The 21283-nt window shown below is 44.4% G+C and overlaps 1 protein-coding gene across 1 annotated transcript in view; it reads left to right on the top strand.

The window, feature by feature from the left end:
* The window catches only part of LOC125299061 (syntaxin-binding protein 5-like), a 104730-nt gene extending 85217 nt beyond the window's left edge, over positions 1 to 19513 (top strand). Inside the window, 8 exon segments of the mRNA XM_048250140.1 lie at positions 385 to 429; positions 2076 to 2126; positions 4489 to 4773; positions 5516 to 5903; positions 10691 to 10856; positions 12101 to 12212; positions 14911 to 15131; positions 18063 to 19513. Coding sequence (XP_048106097.1) covers positions 385 to 429; positions 2076 to 2126; positions 4489 to 4773; positions 5516 to 5903; positions 10691 to 10856; positions 12101 to 12212; positions 14911 to 15131; positions 18063 to 18104 — 1310 coding nt within the window. The 3' untranslated portion in view covers positions 18105 to 19513.
* Positions 19514 to 21283: the final 1770 nt, after the last annotated feature.

Genomic DNA, 21283 nt, shown 5'->3' with positions numbered 1-21283 from the left:
GAAGGGGCTGGGAGTCATTTGAACATCTCATCCTTCTCATTTTAATTTTAAGCTTTTATCTCTCCTGCAGTAATGCATACATTTACACACGGACACACACACACACACACACACACACACACACACAGATTATACATTTGGCTGAGCTTGGTATGCATGCCTGTGTGCCTTATGGACATGGGTGTGTGTGTGTGTGTGTGTGTGTGTGTGTGTGTGTGAGTGTGAGTGTGTGTGTGTGTGTGTGTGTGTGTGTGTGTGTGTGTGTGTATGTGTGTGTGTGTGTGTGTGTGTGTATGTGTGTGTGTGTGTGTGTGTGTGTGTGTGTGTGTGTGTGTGTTCTCGTTTGATTTTCTAACAGCGTGTACTCTACTCTCCCCTATTAAGTGTTGAGCTCAAATCATCAGCAGTTCTACAATGGAGCAGGCAAAGGTAAGGCCAGACTACCCACAATTCCCCTGGGCTCATTTGTCCCCTTGTAGTGACCACCAACAGGTCAAAGCACTACAACTCCCAGGATGCTGTGCTGCTGTCTCTGCCTTCCCCATTTGTCTTCTTTGTGTGTGTGTGTGTGTGTGTGTGTGTGTGTGTGTGTGTGTGTGTGTGTGTGTGTGTGTGTAATGTGTGTGTGAATGTGTGTATGTATGTGTGTATCAGTGTGTGTGTCTGTGAGTTTAGCTGTGTGTGTGTGTGTGTGTGTGTGTGTGTGTGTGTGTGTGTGTGTGTGTGTGTGTGTGTGTGTGTGTGTGTGTGTGTGTGTGTGTGTGCGAGTGTAGCTGAGTTCTATGTTATGACTACCATTCCTCATTCCTCCCCTGGGATTTGCTTCCTGTCTACCACATAATGTCAATCACCATAGCCTGGGCCCTCCTCCTGTGTCATTCCCAGTCACATGATTGGCTAGCTGGATGCATCTTGACAGTTCCCTGTATTTGTATGTTTGTGTGTGTGTGTGTGTGTGTGTGTGTCTGTAGTGTTTGTGTATGTCTGTTACTATTTATATAAGTTAATTCTACAAGAAAATATTGTTAGACTCCACACCAGGGCATCTGTAAATCACAGACTCTCTCTCACTCTCTCTCTCTCTTACACCCACACACACACACACACACACACACACACACACACACACACACACACACACACACATACAAAACAGAAATACAGTCTATAATCACTTTAAAAGCAGTATTTTTTTTTCTATGTGTACGTTTGTTTATATAATTTTGCTATTTGTTTCTTTTTTCATGTAACGTTTTCTGTTTACTTATCCAGTTTAATTTGCAGCTCATCAGTCTTTGGTTTGGCGGTTATTGAAGACGTTTTCCTCATCTTTGGTTATCGTTATTTGTTTCTTTCCCCCCAGATTTTCCACAGGTAGATGGGAGGGAGAGTTTGCCGCAAGAGTGTCTTTGTCTGTCTAAACTATCTGACACCTTGCCTCACATTCTGTCTGAACTTGTGACCTCACTTCCTGTGTCTATGTCACTTCCTGTGTCTAGATTGGCTTTCTTGTGGTGTTACCTCATGTTACTGTTCTGTGCGTGTCCAGTGCATGCTCTGTTGGCATGGAGATTTTAGGTGGTGAGCCTGAGGTCCACTCTCTTTCAGGACGATGGTCTCCCAGCATGTTGCACCGTGAGCTGTTTGTCAAGTGTGTGTGTGTGTGTGTGTTTAAGTGTTAACTTGAATGGATTTTTGAGTGGATGGATTTGTCTGTGTTTTTGTGTTTGATTTGAAGCTACTCCTAACCGATCATAATACCACTGTGTGTGTGTGTGTGTGTGTGTGTGTGTGTGTGTCTAGTTCTATTTGTGTGTGTGTGTGTGTGTGTGTGTGTGTGTGTGTGTGTGTGTGTGTGTGTGTAAGAAGACAAGCTAGATAAAGCTCAATGGGAAACATTCCCTGTCCAGTTGTATTTGTGTGTGTGTGTGTGTGTGTGTGTGTGTGTGTCCAGTTCTATTTGTGTGTGTGTGTGTGTGCGCGCGCAGCACCGCTGTGTGTGTGTGCACATGCTGCACTGTTGCGTATGTGTGTGTTTGTAAAAGAGGGCCGTGTCTTCCTTCTCTCTCCTCCAGCAAAGATGTCCAGGAAGCTAAGCTTGCCCACTGAGCTTAAGCCAGACTTGGGTAAGCCTTGACTCTGTGCACGAGCACGTTTCCATCCACCAGTGAGGACTACTGTGTCTGCGTCTCCCTCCCCCTGTTCCAAATATCCTCAACACACACACACACACACACACCTCTTAAAGAGTGCAAATATGGGTCTCATAGCTCTGTCCTGTGTTCAGTGTTAGTGAGGTTAGCGACTAGAGATGATAGTAGAGTGAATTCTTGAGTTTGTTTGATTTTGCCAATCCCAGAGTCTCCATTCAAAAATCCTTGTGATTTTTTTTACTTATACTGTACGAAGCTCCTTTTTTGCCAAACCCTTCCATTTTATTTTATTATCTTATTTCTTTTGAGTCTGCAGTCTTCCATGAAGTCATTTTTCTCTCCCTTGTAGAAAACAGCCACTTTCTTCTCTCCCTGAGGGATCCCGTCTCCCATTTTGCTTTGATTGTTATTTGCTCTCCTGATATCTATGCAGGTCTCTGTAATTAAACCTACGGTTGATACTCAGAGGAAGTTTCATAGTCCGTTAGTCCTTTTTGTCATAATTAATTACAGCCATCCTCAGCTTTACATAAGGGAGAGATGAGAAGGACCCAGACTTAACTATAGGCTGCTAATTTAGTATGTTTCATCACCGCTCCCTGCTATGTGCCAGGACATTAAAACAATTCCCATAAGTCCTTGGATTGTGGGACTGAAGAGCATTGAGGGTCATATCCAGGTGATCCAGTATCATATGGGTCCTTAGTGTTCTATAATATCTCCACGACTCTGACAGACACCCCCTTCAATGCCTGTTTGTGTGGAGTGTGTAGTGGATTCCTTCACCAGGACACATCTAACGTGTGTGTGTGTGTGTGTGTGTGTGTGTATCCTTGTTTGCTAACCCATTCTCCAGAGCATGCAGAAGCATGACGGACTGTCTCTGAAACGTGTCTCTCTACTGTGCTGTATGTATGTGTGTAGTGTCACGTAGCGGCGTAACATGACGTAGCGTAACATGACGTAACGTATGGACTGAACTGATAGAGCTGTACTTACCCTGTTTCTCACGACTCTCCAGCACGTCCTACAGATGGAGCATGCAAAACGTTGGTTGTGTCGACTTGTCATGATTGACCATTTATAAATGTTATGTAATGTTATGTAAATGTAGGCTCTTTCACATTGGCCCAGCAAACACCATTATTAACACCGTCCTTAAATAGTACAGAGCATAGAACACTGGGGAAATATATTTATGTGTATGCCAATGCTTTTTAGTAGTATATCTGCACTCTACGTGCATATGGAAGCATATTAAAGGATAATTCGGGTATTTAGCACTTTGAGTGCCTTTTCTGGTTTGTTTTGGATGAACTAGAGTGGTGGACACAGAAATGTTGACGATGGGTCCCGTCTCGACTTTTTGACTTGTTTAGAATCGCCTTTGACTGCTTCAGAGTGGCTGGCTACAGGCATGCACAAACATGTCCTTAAAACAACCCTTAACATTCGTTTTCAAAACTGCAACTCGCCGCGATTCTAAACGAGTCAAAAAGTCGAGACAGGACCCATCGTCAACATTTCTGTGTTCACCACTCTAGTTCATCCAAAACAAACAAGAAAAGGGACTTAAAGTGCTAAATACAGGAATTATCCTTTAACAAATTCATTCAAATTGCAAAGTAAAACCCATGACCTAGTGCTCTACGGGTTGAGCTAAAGGAATACTATACACTATAATAAATACAATCTAAAGGAATACTATACACTATAATAAATACAATCTTCAGCACATACATACTGCTAGCACCTTACCTTATCCGATGTGGCATCAGAGATACAGTATAATATGTATACAGGAACATGCAAATGAATGGTATGAAATAGCAAGACATTTTTACAGACAGTTTCAGCAAATGAATCTTGTGTTGGATGCTGGGAGTTTGTTGGGCCTGTGTGTAAATAAAAAATACAGACCTCAAAAGCTGTGGATTGTGGATCACTGTTACTATTAACCCCTCTTGAATGCACTAACAAGGTATGGCTGCCCCCCCCGCACACACACACACCCCAACAAGGAGCGACCGTGTGATTAGTTCTGAGGTTGAGAGCCATCAGAGCATGTGAACGCGTCCTGCACGCATGGCCAGAAGCCCTCCACATGCATGAGTCACTAACGAGTCCGCCTGACGAGCAGGTGTTAAGCTAACCTCCCGTTCATCCCCCGTCCACACTGCATGTCCCTGTCCAAAAGTGCCTGTGAATCGTGTGTGTTGACCGCAAAGTGCACGGCGGGTTGCCATCTTGTCTCAGATGAGAGTCGTTGGGGATCTCTGGGAGGTGCGGGTGCGTTATCTTCTCTCGTCTCTCTCTCTTTTTTTTCCCTCTACTGTCCTACTCTCTGTATGTCCCTCGCGGGCACCCGTCCCCCTAGACCACCGGGACAACTCCTTCAGCCGCTCGCGGAGCTCCAGCGTGACGAGCATCGACAAGGAGGCGCGCGAGGGCATCACGGAGCTCTGCTTCTGCGAGACCATGGCCCGGCGGGCGGAGGGCGGGGGGCCGCAGCCCGCGCTCTGGGTGGGCACCTTGCTGGGCACCGTGCTCACTGCCACCCTCAGTCTGCCCCCTGCTGGAGAGCAGCGGCTACTGCAGCCCATCATTGCCTCGCCCAACGGTGAGCGCCAGCCCGGCACAATGCACCACAAAACCTCGGCTGTCAGCTTTAGATATGGGAATATTATGGGATGGCTGAAACACCACAGAACCTCATTCAGCACAGTGATATGACTCTATCAGACAGTAGGGACTATTGTGGGATAGCTGAACACCATAGAACCTCATCCAGTACAGTGATATATATGACTCTCGTAGACAATAGGGAATATTATGGGATGACTGAAATATCATAGAACCGTATCCAGCACAGTGATATATATTACTACATCAGACAGTAGGGAATATTATGGGATGACTGAAATATCATAGAACCGTATCCAGCACAGTGATATATATTACTACATCAGACAGTAGGGAATATTATGGGATGACTGAAACACCATAGAACTTCATGCAGCAGGGTGATATACAGTATATGACTTTATCAGACAGTAAGGGATATTATGGGATGGCTGAACACCAAAGCTGCACAGTTACATCACTCACCAGGAAATATACTGGGTCAGCCAAGCACCTCACAACCTATTTTCATTTCCTGTGTTCTGAATGATAATATTAGATCACTGGGTTGCTACACACACACACACACATATACACCCAATATATATGCATGCATACACACAGACACACACATATACACCCAATATATATGCATGCATACACACATACACAGAAGTAGAATGACTTACCCAGCCATTCTCTTGCTGTTCTCTTGCCCTCTCCCCCTCTACCTCTCTCAGGTGCTCTGGTGCGTCTGAAGGGCAGTATCTTGCGCATTGCCTTCCTGGACGCCGCCGGGGTCTTCCAGCTTTCCCCGTACGAGCAGTGGTACGAGCCCAATGCGGCTGAAGAGGAGCGTACCAGGCGCCGGCGTGGGGGTGGCCTGCCCTCGCCCTGCGGTGGTGGCGGAGGCGGCAGCGGCGGTGGACTGGACCTGGAGAGGGACTCCCAATTCGGGGTGATCTGCTCGGAGAAGCAGGCCAAGGTGCTGTCGCTGCCGTCGCAGACGTGCGTGTCCAAGCACAACATCACGGAGACGTCGTTCGTGCTGCGCGCCGACGTGGTGGTGCTCAACAGCGGCGCCTGCGTAGCCTGTTTCTGTGCCAACGGACACATCATGACGCTCAGGTGAGCAAGACATACACACACACACACACGCGCACACACACACACACACACACACACACACACGCATTGAAAAAAAAAGAATGGAGTCTTTGACGCTGACACTGGACATTTGACATGGACATTGCTATCTACTGGAATGCCTAGCATTGCATTCTGTAGTGTTGTTGTTGCTGGTAGGAGGATGACCCTTTTCATTGGGTAATTGGGTACCCCCTTGACACAAAATGGGTATTATGCACATTGAAAATTGCAGAAAAGTGTAATTCCTACATCTCCTTACTCGTTAATATGGGATCTCTATGGGAAAATGTACAGCTGTTCATAAAATATATGTTTGTGTGTGCCTGCACATGTGCATGCTTGTTTTTCAGTGTGTGTGTGTGTGTGTGTGTGTGTGTGTGTGTGTGTGTGTGTGTGTGCGGATGAGATTCTTGGCTGCAGTAGGGGGGCTGTATGCAGCTCAAGGTTAGGATGGTGGGCAAGTTTGCCCTTTAAAAGAGGACAGGAGCTTATGCCAGACTGCCTAATGTAGCAGGAGCCATTACCAGTCGCCAGATGTTTTCAGTGTGTGTGTGTGTGTCTGAGGGAGCCACTATTCTGGGAGCTGAACTTTGTGGCCACGCTTGTGTGTTTTTGCAAAGTCATCGCCACAGGTGACGGGTGATTTAGCAAGATAACACAGGCAGGAGAAGTGTGTGTGCTTGCCTGTGTGTGTGTGTGAGTGTGTGTGTCTATGTGCCAAAGTGGGAGACAGTGTCTGCTCCCTGTCTCGGTTGTCTCATCAGTAATGAATTGCATGGTCACACGCCCCCACAGACAGCGCAGACTGAAGGGCAGTTTGTTGTGTGTGTGTGTGTGTGTGTGTGTGTGTGTGTGTGAATGAGAGTTTGAAAGAGAAACAATGAGAAAGACAATGGCATTATAGACCTTTGGCACGACCAGTAGGAGGACACTGTCACATAATCACTCATTTGTAGAGGGGTCATTCTATTTGTCCTTTTCCCCCTTCTCTCTCTTTTCACTCTTTTCCTTTGGCTGTCTCTTGCTCTGTGTCTTTTTCTCTTTCACACACAAATGCACACCACTCTACCCAAGTGCAGTGTTTCCCACAAAATTTAATTCCATTTGTGGTGGTTGGTTTGCAGAATTAATTTGAATACAACAGTTTTAAAAACATTAGCACAGAGTGGTTATTAAGTCAATGTATGGGAAACACTGAAGTGTCTACTGTATGTGTGTGTATGGGCCCTATCTTACACGCGGTGCATCGTGGCGCCAAGCGGGACACAAGTCTTGGTCCTATCTTACACCCAAGGAGGTGAGGGATTTTCCCCCATGTGCTCCCGTTCAGTTAAACACGTGCTCCCGTTCAGTTAAAAAATAGGTGTGGTCAGGCGCATGGTCCAAAAAATCGCTATCTTAAAGCCACTAAAAAACACCATTGAGCAAGGAAAACCTGGTCTAAAGCGAAAGGTGCATGTAAAGCACAGCTATTTTGAAGGTCACGACACATAAGCAGCCCATAGCAACGAGTCCCAGGCAACGACTCATCTGCAGGATGAATGGCCTATCCTTAGGATTTTTATTTAGTCATTCAAATATTATTGGAGTAAATGTTGCTTTTTTCAGGCTGTGTTATCTATTGTAACTCCTTGTCAGTCAATAGTGAAATCAAATAACTAAGTATAAGACTTTATTTTGTTGTTGCCTATGACACCATGGTGAAGTTAGTTTTAGCTTGGATATTCGACTGGGTGAAACGGCTGCAATGAATATATTGAACATCCGTTGAATTTCCAATCTGAAGCTAACTTCACCGCAGTGCCTTTGATTTAAAAAAATAGGCGAGTGCAGATGCATGTAGGCTACAGTATACTCTGCGACTACTAGTCATACAAAGGTTTTAGTAGCCTAAAGCAAGGTTTAGTGGAATCCTGGTGTTGCATACAAGGTATCGCGTGCAAGCAGATTCTTTCAGATGCGCTGACTGTCAAAATACCGACGAGCTGTTTGATGTTGCGCTCCTTGCTCTTAAAGGGAATGACAAGTGTCACTCTCATTGGTTTAAAGGATGTTACGCCAGAAACATAAGAACAACCCTTTTGAACAATGCGCCTGTCGAACTTATTATCAGGGTCCCCGCGGATCCTTAAAAAGTCTTAAAAAGTCTTAAATACAACTTTCGGTTTTTAAGGCCTAAAAAAGTCTTAAACTGTCTGAAATGTCTTGAATTTTCGAAAGGGAGGTATTACATTTTCGTATGGGACCGCCGAGCGAGTGAAATGTCTCCATCCGGTTTTGTGTATTTTTTTATCCGCAATTACATTTTGGGGGAAGCATTTGTTCTGTGCGGGTGTCATCTGCATTCTGTAGATCAAGAAGTAGAAGGCTACTGGAGGAAGTGTAGTGGTTGCAAAGTGAAGGTGTTTTTAACGTGTGTATCACTAAAGGTGTGAAAACGGCAAGAAAAAATATGCCTGTCTCTTATCCAAATTTCAGAGGTGGACAAACTGAGTTTATTTGCGTTTAGCCTCCACTACCGGTATATCCCTGAACCTAAGGGATTGACATTTAAGGCGTTATTTTAGAGTGCATTACTCCTGGTCGGCAAGATTGGGCTTGAGGAAGCTTTGGTGTTGAAGATGTTGATTTGAAGTTGTTTATTATTTTTGCCCCTGCAGAGGGGGAAAATAATTGGCTTATTGGTTGATATGGGGGTGTGTGCTTGTGATAGTAATAAGCAGAGAGTGCCATTGACTATTTCTTTTAATCTCCTGTTGCTATGTCACTTTTCAAGTGCAGGCCTTTCAGCAGAAATCAGATTTCACCCGCTCAATGTGAGGCACTCAGCAGCAGCTCAACCTAAGCAGAGTGTAGGCCTAGTGGTAATTCTGTGATCACGGTAAGGTGGACTGCGGTAGTGGGTTTTTAAAAAAGGCATTCAGAACCTGTTTGATTCATGTCAACAGCCACAAGCGTACATGGAAGCTCTTGATCGCGCATGCCAATAACGTCTCTAAAAACAATATATTTATGGAATAAAACTAGACAGGTACCTCAGATTAGCATTACTGTTTATTGTTAATCTGCAATTATCTGCAGCCAGTGGAGGGCATTTATAGCCTACAATGCACCTGGACAATATTGTGCGTCTGCCCTCCACCTTCATCAAACATGTTCTGAATGCCTTTTTTAATCACACACACCCATATCAACCAATTAGCCAATTGTTTTTTTCCCCACGAAACAACTTCGTCAACATCTTCAACACCAAAGCATCTTCAACACCAAAGCATCCTCAAGGCCAAGCTTCCCGGCCAAAGGCGTAATGCACTCTAAAATAACTGCTTTAATGAAAATGATGTCAATCCCTTAGCAGCATAGCGTTTCATAAACCATGGAAGTGGAGACTGCTGGTCAAATTATGCCCGATGCTTCTTTTACTTGTCTGATAATTTGCTGCGCAATTTATGAAGGAACCACAGACTGACAGAAAAAGAAAGTTTTCGCAATCAGGAGGAAATGCACGTAAAGTTCATCTGTTTACATCTCTCCAGCGTGTGTTGCTAGCCTAGCCTACCCAACAGGGAAGTGAATAGGCTTGCTTGTCAGCCTTTCCCAGTACTTTGCAAACCACATAGCAGTTTTTATAAATAAATAATATGCAAGGAGGACCTGTCTCTTAATTAATAGGGGATTTCACTTTTTCCATACATTTTTTTTAAACAAGTCAATGGTTTTACAATGTTTCAGTCAAGCTTTGGTTGGTTTAGATACAACAGAATGTATGCAAAATGTAAAGTAGCCTAATGGATTAACTTTGATCTGCTGTGCTGCATATGGCACAATAGATGCACATAGAAAAGTATATAAAGTAGGCCTATTAAAATATTTAAATAGCTTTAGTCTACAGTTGAAAAAAAATATTGAAGAGAATCCAGTCCAGTACACATGTCTTTGGCAAGTAGCCTAGGCTACTACAGACACAGGTGAAGAACAGCCGTGGCCCACTGGTTCGCCCTCTGGACTTGTAACCGGAGGGTTGCCGGTTCGTGCCCCGACCAGTGGGCCGCGGCTGTAGTGCCCTTGAGCAAGGCACCTAACCCTCACTGCTCCCAGAAATACCACCGTTGAAGCAGGCAGCTCACTGCGCCGGGATTAGTGTGTGCTGTTTGTGTTTCACTAATTCACCGATTGGGTTTAATGCAGAGACCAAATTTCCCTCAGGATCAAAAAAGTATATAAAAAAAAACAAAAAGTCAGCCTCAGCCAGTAGCACAACCAGATATGTACAGCCAGCTTCAAAAGCAATGAGTCCAGACCCTAAAATTGGTCATTTATAGCTGTGAAGGTGATTCACACACAATTCATTTTCTTTCCCCAAAAAACTATATTTGGTAACTTCTGTAGACATCCAAAATGGGATGGGTGTTAAAGTTAGTAAAAAAAACATTGCATAAAACAGTGTTGTCATGTTTATCTTTTTTGGCGTGGTATAGTCTTATTTTTTCCATTTAGATGTCTTGAAAAGCTCTTAAAAGCCTTTAAATTTGCACTTGAAAAATGTGCAGATACTCTGATTATGCCGTCAAGATAGTGATTTTGGACTGGACACGTCCTAAATGTGCTTAAACCATACGCTTCAGACGATGCTACTCAGACCCTCAAGATAGGGCCCTATGTTTGTGTGTGTGTCCTTCATCCTACCTGCGGCCACTGCTAGACTTGAACTACCTGCTCTGACCGACGTGCACATCTAACTGTGTGTGTGTGTGTTCTCTCTGCAGTCTCCCGTATCTGCGGCCGCTGCTGGATGTGAACTACCTGCCCCTAACGGACATGCGCATCGCCCGGACGTTCTGCTTCTCCAACCTGGGCCAGGCGCTCTACCTGAACTCACCCACTGAGATACAAAGACTCACCTACAGCCAGGAGGTCTGCGAGAACCTGCAGGTCAGTGTGTGTTTGTGTGAGGAGCTAGACCTCCTCCTTGTATGCTGCCATTCTGCACCAGTAACCCCAGTGTACATTAGTAGATGTTGCCATCTTCTGAGAAAAAAAAAATATTGACAAGGATGAAGGATGCCATTTTTTAAAGATGGTGGATGCTAACTAGTTGAAGCTAACCCTCCAAATCCTGCCCCTCTGGTTTGAAGACAGTGGTGTTGTAGTCTATGTGATACGCAGACTACACAGTTTACCCACTTAAAAGGCATCACCATCTCTGTATACCCACTTAAAATAGGCAAGGATATGTAATAAAATTTGGGGTTGATCACAGTATACCCACTAACTGCTACATCACAGTATACCCACTACAGCTAACTAGACTACACCACTGTTTAAAGGCTATGAGGAAGAGTGTTTTAGGACCCTGGGCTTATGTCAGGGAGTCAGGGCTGTACCTCTGCGCTGCGCAGGACTAACAGCTGTACCTTTCATTCTCTGCATCTCTGCTGCTTTCATGTTCACATGCTAATCTGCGCTACATTCTTGGTTTGCCGCACTTACTGACTGTTTTCACCGTTTCATCTATGAAATAAATTACTTCTATATACTCGCCGTGGGGTCTCCCTTCATGTCACTCCACCTTTGATCGAGACGGTCCCGACAAGACACAAACAATCACAGGAAAAACATCCAGACAGTTCTTCAAATGAGTAAAAAAAAACGCCCAGATATGGCTGCTGTGGTCTAGATGGACACCTTTAAGACGACCCTGTGTGGTAAGCTATCCAAGGTCACGTGAAGGTCATATGAATGCTGACGGTACAGAGCCAGCAGCATTCTCAGGGCTCCTTCTATGCCACACACTACAGAGCCCAGGTGCTTCCTGTGCTGTAGCCTCTGGCTTTTTAGCGTGTTGGCTAATCTGGGGATGACACACAGGATGAGACTCCCTTCCCTTCAGCTGATGAAGCGACTTCTGGGGAATTGTAGCACTGTCTAGTTTCAAGTGCATCTAATCCATCTGTGTTAAGAGAGCATGTGTGTGTGTGTGTGTGTGTGTGTGTGTGTGTGTGTGTGTGTGTGTGTGTGTGTGTGTGTGTGTGTGTGCGTGCACACATACTATTGGTTCTACATTTTCATTTTGTAGATGTGCATTTTTCATTTTCAAAGCCAGTGAGAGTGTTCACTATTCATGATGTATCCGCATATATTTTTTCTATGTGTGTGTGTGTGTGTGTGTGTGTTAGGAGATGCTGGGGGAGATGTTTATTCCAGTGGAGACCCCCGAGGCACCCAATCGGGGATTCTTCAAGGGGCTGTTTGGAGGTGGAGCACAGTCGTTAGACAGGGAGGAACTATGTGAGTCACACACACACACACACACACACACACACACACACACACACACACACACACACACACACACACACACACACACACACACACACACTTACACACACTTACACACACACACACTCTGCAGTAATACAATCATACGCAAGCAAACTAAAAATACACACGTGTTGCCTACACTGTCGAAACACTCATTCTGACACACTGGTTAGCTGTAGCCTGACAACAGAGATACAGTACTTCAGCTCTTTCCCCATCGTGAGTGTGTTTGTGCACGTGTGTGTGTGTGTGTGTGTGTGTGTGTGTGTGTGTGTGTGTGTGTGTGTGTGTGTGTGTGTGTGTGTGTGTGTGTGTATGTGTGTGTGTATGTGTGTGTGAGAGAGAGAGTGAGTGTGTGTGTGTGTTTGTGTGTGTGTGTGTGTGTGTGTGTGTGTGTGTGTGTGTGTATAATGAGAGAGAGGTTAGAGAGGGTGCTTCATTTTTCATTGCCAGCTCCTCTAAATCCCCTCATTTGTCAGGATGCCAGGCTTTGTTCTCACCATGGTCTCCCAGCACCGCTCCTCCTCGCCTCTCCTCCTCTCCTCACTTCCTCTCCTCCTCACCTCTCCTCCTCTCCTCACTTCCTCTCCTCCTCACCTCTCATCTCCTCCTCTCCTCACTTCCTCTCCTCCTCTTCTCTCCTCTCCTCCTCTCCTCACTTCCTCTCCTCCTCACCTCTCATCTCCTCCTCTCCTCACTTCCTCTCCTCCTCTTCTCTCCTCTCCTCCTCTCCTGTCTGTTTTATCAATTCGGTAACACTTTACGGTAAGGGTACATGAATTATCATGAATTCATGCATGAATTAATTCATGATTTACATATTACTTCATTCCTTAATATCTCATGAATCATCAGGAATTTACATGAGTTCATAGTCTGTCATTCATGACCTCATACATGAACAACACATCAACTAAAGCATTAAGTATGGTGAGCACATCATTATGATTTATTATTTATTACGAATGATCATGATGATTTATTTTTCTGCCAAAAATGTTGTCATCATCATGTAAGCATAAATCATAATGATGGACCCACTGCACCTAATGCCGTATTCCTGATGATTCATAACATATAAAGGAATGAAGTAATGCATAAATCATGAATTAATTCATGATAATTCATGTACCCTTAAAGGTAAAGTGTTACCATCAATTCTCCTCCTCTCCTCCTCCTCTTCTCTCCTCCTGTCCATTTTATCGACTCTCCTCACCTCTTCTCCTCCCCTTATCTCCTCTCCTCCTCTCCTGTCCGTTTTATCAATTCTCCTCCTCCTCTCCTCCTCCTCTTCTCTCCTGTCCATTTTACTGACTCTCCTCTCCTCCACTTCTCCTCTCCTCTCCTTCTCCTCCGCTTCTCCTCCTCTCTACTTCATCTACTTACCTCCTCACCTCTCCTCTTCTCTTCATAGACTCTCACCATTACCCATCTCTATTCTCTCCATTCTCTCCTTCTCTTCTCTCTCTCTAATCTTTCTCCCTCTCTTGCTCTCTCTGTTCATGTTCACTCATTTCTCTCTCTATTGCACACGCATGCCATTCTTTCTCCCCCTCTTTTACATTCTTCTCTGTTTCTCTATTCTATTACATACTGTATGATCACATTCCATTTCTTCTCTCTTCATTCTCTTCATCTTCTCTCTCTCACTCTCTCTCTTTTTCATGAAGTGCTTTTTGGTTGCCTCCCTCCCTGTCTTTTTGAGTATGCGCTGGCTATCTGTTCTCTTTTAATGTGAGGCTGTGTCAGATTTGGATCTAAAATTGATGAATAAAGGGTTGAATAAACTATCTATCTATCTATCTATCTATCTATCTATCTATCTATCTGTCTGTCTGTCTGTCTGTCTGTCTGTCTGTCTGTCTGTCTGTCTGTCTGTCTATCTATCTATCTATCTATCTATCTATCTATCTATCTATCTATCTATCTATCTGTCTGTCTGTCTGTCTGTCTGTCTGTCTGTCTGTCTGTCTGTCTATCTATCTATCTATCTATCTATCTATATAATAGGATCTTTACTGGATGTTCTCATGTATCATGTGTTTTAAGAGGCCACTGATATAAAGGTTTGAATACTGGGTGTTCAACTATTTTCTCTCTCTCTCTCTCTCTCTCTTTTCCTTTTTTGTATTCTCTCCATCTTTACTCTCATTACCCTCTCTCCTTCCTTTTCTTTCTCTCCTTGTCTTCTCTATCCTGCTCCCTCCTTTATTGAATGATCTCTTCCTCTCTTCCGATCTATGGCTTCTTTTTCCTTCCCCCCACTCTTTCTGATTCGCTCTCTTCCTCCCCTCCCTCTCTCTGTTTCTGCACTTTTCTCTCATTATTTCTCTGCCCTCTGCTGTGACCTTCACCCCTTCTTCCTCTTCTCTCTCCTCTCCTCTCTCTTCCCCTCTTCTTTCCTCCCCGCATTTCCTCTCCTGTCCCTCTCCACCTCACCTCTCCTCCTCCTCTTCTCTCCTCCTCTCCTCTCTTCCTCCTTTTCTTTCTCCACATCCTCCCTACTCTCCTCTCCTCTCCTCTCCGCCTCTCCTCTCCACCTCACCTCTCCTCTGCTCCCCACTCTCCACTTCTCCTCTCCTCTCCTCTCCGCCCCTCCTCTCCTCTCCACTTCTCCTCTTCTCTCCTCCCCACTCTCCACCTCTCCTCTCTTCTCCTCCCCCAGTCGGGGAGACTGGTGCAGGTAAGGCCCCGCGTAGCCTGGCTCAGCACATCCCGGGCCCCGGGGGCATTGAGGGCATGAAGGGCGCCGCCTCGGGCATCATGGGGGACCTGGCGCGGACCCGCATGGCGCTGGACGAGCGAGGACAGAAGCTGAGCGAGGTGGAGGAGAAGACAGCCGCCATGATGAACAGCGCTGACTCCTTCTCCAAACACGCACATGAGGTCAGCCAAACACACACACACACACACACACACACACTAACATGCACATGAGGTCAGCCACACACACACACACACAACTCCTTCTTCAAACACACACTGAACTTTGCTACACACAAGTAGCATAGCAGGATAGGGCAAACCCCTGGTCATCACTCCTTTGGACTGAGTTTCTATTTGATCTGACGTGTTCTTATGCGGCTAAGAAATTCTCACTCTTTATTTTTTGTTTCCACTGCTGAATTCCTGCAGTGTTCCTCAGAAATGTCATGTGATGCATGTGGTATTAGGCTTGTTCGACTTGATGCAGATCTGCTCAGATCTGACTTGATGTGATGCATGCTGGGTTGAACACAATGCATACTGGGATGGACGCAATGTAGCCTGGCGGGCCATCCTATATCATTGAAATGTATAGTCTGGAATCGACCCATTCACCTCGCTTAATCCAAGAGCCGGGCAGAGAATTGTCTTTCAAACTGCCTAGGCGTGCAATAGGCCAGCCTTCGACCATATCCATTATCTGGTCGGCAAAGCGGCAAATACATCCTTCTTGAAAGGAATGACTTAAGTGCATTGTGTTGCTCAACTTTCAAAGAAAAGCACAAGTCCAACTCCTCCAAAGTTGGCCTAAACGCCGATTCAAACAACCGCTCTTAGTTAAGCCATAGCCACCTTCCTTGTTGTTCACCGTCATAGGACTGTCGTCATCCTGTTAAGCCCACCTTAAGACTCTCTAACAAAATAGAGCGCTGTGATTGGATGACGTCCACGGCGTCAGCCAATAGAAATTCCTATGGTTTGCTACTAGACGTACAGGCTGTAATGCATGCATACTGGTTAGAAATCCTGTCTGACTTATGTCAGCAGGGGAGGGACTTACCATCGTGTCACCATGTCACATGACCTTAAACATGACCGCCCCCGTGGCTACTTTGTTTTTCCGACAGCAAGTGTTCATGTGCTTTGCCGTCGGAATGTGTGACAAACACGGATGCCACAACAAAGGTTAAAACATAGCCTACACTCACTAATCATAAACAAACAACTGTATTTGCTTAAAATATAGTGTAAGATGCTTGTGAAAGAAAGATATGCAGCCTTCAAGTGAAAAAAAAGGCAAATTCCCAAGTTCACATTAAAACTGTTGGACATGAAAGGCCAAATGGACTACAAACGAACTACAACATGACGACAAAAGTGAGGACGAGCCCCTAACTGGGAAACTCTGTTAGCAAAATCTAGCCCCAGTTTCCGACCTCTGACTCACACATTACGTGACGTGAATGACGCGGAATGATGATGTTTTCACCGGGAAAAGTTTTTTCCGAAGCCCATGAACGCTAGTTAGGTTAGCCTGCAGCCAGATCTTGCAGTTGCCTTTCCATGGACTGCACGATCTGAAACCCGCCCTCATGACGTCAGTTCAAAGACGTGATTGGGCCATTTAGGAGGAATCTCCTCATGATGATTTTGACAGGTTTCTCATGCTGCTTCCTTATGTTGGAATATGTGAAAATGAACAGAAATCGAAGGGATACCTTCTTATATGTGATTTCTGCAACAATGGTAGGCAAGCCTACTGAAAACGTTAGGATATTCTGTTATTTTATGCTGTTGGTTAAATACATAGACACACATATACAGAAAACACTTGATATTTAATTTATGTGCTACAATGCAGGCCTATTACGTAACTGTATGACAACAGTGGTTTATTTAAACTACATCATAGCAATTTATTTTGTCAGTCATCATGCTCATTTTAATCAGAGTAAGACTGAAAGTTTGCTGTATTTATTGCAAACAAACTTCCGTGATATCTCCCGCGAGTCACGTCAGGCAGACTGTAGCCGGTCTGTCCGGAATAAGCTGCCGTCTGTTGTAGCTCCTCCCGTCTAGCCTCTGAAGTTCATGTTGACGTAGAAAGTCAGCCAAAGTCAGACGCAGTTCATCTCATTATCGAACAAGCCTATTGTTGTGATACAACAACAACAACAACAACATGTGAAATCTCTGAGGAAGACTGCAGGAAGTAAATAATATGTAAAATTAAAACTTTTTTTCAGTCTGCATGTAAGAACATGTCTGATAAAGCTGAATAAACTAGGCTAAATTAACTTGTTTGGCTTGATATCATAATTCTACCCCAGAGGCCATATATAATCATTTACATGATCAAACATTATCATTCATGATCATATGTTATCATACATGTTATGACCTGGCTCTAAAGCCATGACAAAAATAGAAGGACGCAGTTTTAAACCACAAAAATGAAATAAAAATGAAATTTATTATAGTAAATGAAAACACCAGTACAGCAAACTAACGTAACACAATACAACTATTAAGTGTGGAAATCAGTAAGGTCAGTAGAGTGAGGTGCGTGTCCTGATGAATGGAATGTATGCTGTTGCGTGTTGCATGAACAAAACAAGGTTGCATGAACAAAACAATTAATGCACGGGATAGAAAGGCTTCCCTTCTGGAACAAGGGGAACGGCAGGTTTATGAAGACGTAGAACACCTGAGCCCAGGTGTCCCTAATCTCACTGACAAGCTGTAGCCACACCCACTGCAACACAGAACAGACAAGACACAAGGAAGCAGTCCAGGCCAACAGGCCGTCACATACATAATCATTAACATGAGCAAGCATTATCATTCATCATCATATGTTATCATACATAATTATTTACATGATCAAACATGATCATTTACATGATCAAACATTATCATACTTGATCAGATGTTATCATACATGATTATTTACCTGATCATACAATCATTTACCTGATCATCATAGATAATTATTTATATTATCATACATTATCACAGATAGTAGTTTACATGGCCATACATTATCATCCATAATAATGTTTTCCACTCTATGTTCTCTCCCTCCTCGCTGTTCTCTCTGTGTCCTCTCAGATGATGCTGAAATGTAAAGATAAGAAGTGGTACCAGTTCTGAGGCCTGGTGCTGCAGGGACGCCCTGTTGCCCTCCCCCCGTCCCTCAGCCCCGTCTTCCTCCGTCTCCTCTGTCCAGGCGCGTCCGGTCCCTTGTTCCCTCGCCGAGCACAATGACGAACTCGCCTCAGGATGGACTGAGGAGTGGAGAGGAAGGGTAGAAGCCATCGCTGTGGTGTTGTTTTGTTTTCTTGGAAATTTGTGAGTTTGTTTTTAGTTTGTTTATTTGTTTTTTTTGTTTGTTTGTTTACGTCCCTCTTCCATGACGGCTTTGGGGGTCCCGACGGCACTGAGACGTCCACAGAGCAGATAAACAAAAACAATGAAAAAAAAACAAATACGTAAAAAAGACACGTCTACACACAATAAAAAAAATATGTAAAAAGTTGGAAAAATAAGTATATACATAATCTCTATATCAACCTATATAAAGGATCAACACTGTATACACAAGAAACTTTACCCCCTCCCTCCCTACCGAGAGCTCACAGCATTGGTTCGAGCAATAGGAAGTGCCATGTTGTCACGCAACGTGACATCACAGGAAGTGATGCAAACGGAAGTGATATTACAGGAAGTGGCGGTGCGGGGAGTGACACGATAAAGTAGAGGATGTGATGTCACTCCCAAAGAACAATTGGATCTTTTTTTTTCCTCTTCACCTGTGGCTGTCAGGATTCCTCCATCATTGTCTTTTAGGCAAACTGTTCTGTTCAGTTTTGGATTTTGTGTTCTTTTTTGTTTCCTTCACGTAGTGTGTTCTTACGTTGTTGGTCAATGGGTCATCTCCCTGAAATGTCTGTGAATGTGTCACGTCTGCTGTAAGTGTTACGGAAGTGAACCACTCTGTTATTTATGTATTTATATTATTTATTATTTGCTGTTAGTCATAACTTCGTGTTGCAAATGTATTTTTGTAATGCGTCGTCCTGCTTAGTGCTCTTTTTTTAAGGGCTGTGTGCGTATGTGTGTGTGTGTGAAAGAAGATGGGGGAGCTGAGATTGAAAAAGAGAGAACTGTTGTAGAAAACAGTATTGTATGACCTGGGATTTCATAAGAGAGATTTGTATGTGTATCTGTTTGTGTGATTCTCTGGTCAATTAGAGTGTTTGTAGATGTTGAACTGCCTTTGGGAAGCTAAAGCACTTAATATAAGGATAGGAGTAATGATGGGTCTGTGTGTGTATGTGTATGTGTGTGTGTGTGTGTGTGTGTGTGTGTGTGTGTGTGTGTGTGTGTGTGTGTGTGTGTGTCATTCAGTAGATGCATGTGTGGGTCAATTTCAAGTCTTGAGGAAGAACTTTAGGACTTTGATCAAGGGTGTATGCTGCTCTCTCTCTATCTCTCCTTCCATTCCTCCTTTCCTCTCTTTCTCTCCACTACTCTCTGTCTCTCTCTCTCTCTCTGTCTCTCTTGCCCATGATGCTCCCTGCCAAAGGGAAAAGAGTGTGGAACCATGGGAAGTGTAGTGTGGAGGCCCCAAGGAAGCTCACTTGTGGGAGTGCACAATAAACTACACTCACTTCCCCCAGGGACCAGACAGGAAGAACATCATACTGTGTATCTTGGTCACCTTTTCTCGCCCTCACACACACACACACATTCATACAACAACCTCCCTTTACCACACAGAAATGCAGTGTGTATGTGTGTGTGTGTGAGTGTGTGAGAGAGAGATAGAGAGGGAGCGCGAGAGAGACCATATTTAGGGTGCATCTTGGCCATATTATATGATGCATAAACGGCACATCCAAAATGATCCCATTGTTTTCAGTGTGAATACAATGCCAGAGTTCAGCCATATTTGTGTTTGTGAGAGAGAGGAAATGTGTGAGTGTGTATGCAGTTGAGCGAGAGAGAATATGTATGAGTGAGAGAGAGTTAAAAACCAACATCATTCTTGTTCTGTTCAATGTTTTGTACAGATGCCATCCTTGGTTATCTGGTGCAAAACTGTGGCCATATCTTTCACATTGTCCTGTAAATACGGAAAAAAAAGAAAATACGACAATCCAGACGAACCCACCCTCCCTTTGCGGAAGTCCGAGTGACTCCAAAAATCAGTTGCCATAATTTTATCAGACGCCAAAGATTTAGTTTTCCTGTTGTCTGTTGAACATGTTAAACGTGATGTAAACAGGAGCCGCCATGTTTTGCTACTGGTTATGTGACTGTCTTCTCCCATTCAGCAAACAGGAACTGACTTGAGAACAGCTTCCCACCCAGTTATATGACCTGGGCAGAGTCAAGACTGGATCTGTTTTCCAGACTCATCTCAGCTTTCGTGTTGGCCATTGGTCATGTGACTCGTCCGAGATTGGTGCCGGATTAGGGCCAGTTTTGAGCCGGCTCTGTTCTCCAGTCTGTTCTGCTCTCTGACAGGAGTCCAGGGCATTTCCTTGCATCATTGTATTTGGTCAAAACAAACGTTGACAGTCTGACTGCTGTAGGCTACGCTCGATAGCCGCTCCAACCTCCTAAGTAGGATTGTCAGATGAACTTGTGGTCTTGTACTTCCATTCTGCAGGCGTACGGTGTCAGATCTGTGTGGAAATGTTGAAACGAAAATAAGAATCAGTGTTGCCGTGTCACCTTGTCAGAAACGGGGCAACTGAACCTTCATCTTTCATGTTTGCCCAATGTCAGATGTCACGGAACTTGAACTTGCCAACTTGCCTTGAGCTTGCCAACTTCAAAGGAAACAAATCGATAAGCCATTTGGCTAGTTTCTCTCTATGAGGTACTGTGTGGTGTGGGCCTTTAGATTTCGTTTGGTTCAGCCCATGCGGTACTGTGTGGTTCAGGCCTTTAGGTGCTTTGTGGTTAGGGCTAAGTGTTCTCCATCAGTGTGATTTCAGATGGTGTAAAGGTCAAATATTTAACAGATGATTTTATCCAAAATGCTTACAAAGCATTACAAACCCGAGTTAACTACTTGGCCAGTGGGCAAGAAGCAATGCTAACCACTGTTCCCCCCCACACCCCAACGCAATAGTGTCTGGCTCTTATGCAGATTGGAACCTGTCCTATCCCAGAGTGGGGATCCGTTCCACTGTTCGGCTTTTTCCACCAGCAGGGAACTGGCTCCGTTCTGGTCCATCCTCCAGATGTTGAATTGTTTGTAGCATTTTTCCCAAAAATGAATTGGTTCAGAATCTGAAAAGTTGGTTTGGAGCTGGAAC

This window comes from Alosa alosa, chromosome 8 (genome assembly GCF_017589495.1).
Source record: "Alosa alosa isolate M-15738 ecotype Scorff River chromosome 8, AALO_Geno_1.1, whole genome shotgun sequence".
Taxonomy (NCBI): domain Eukaryota; kingdom Metazoa; phylum Chordata; class Actinopteri; order Clupeiformes; family Clupeidae; genus Alosa; species Alosa alosa.
The sequence above is the reverse complement of the archived record's forward strand: the minus strand, read 5'-3'. Positions and strand labels throughout refer to the sequence as shown.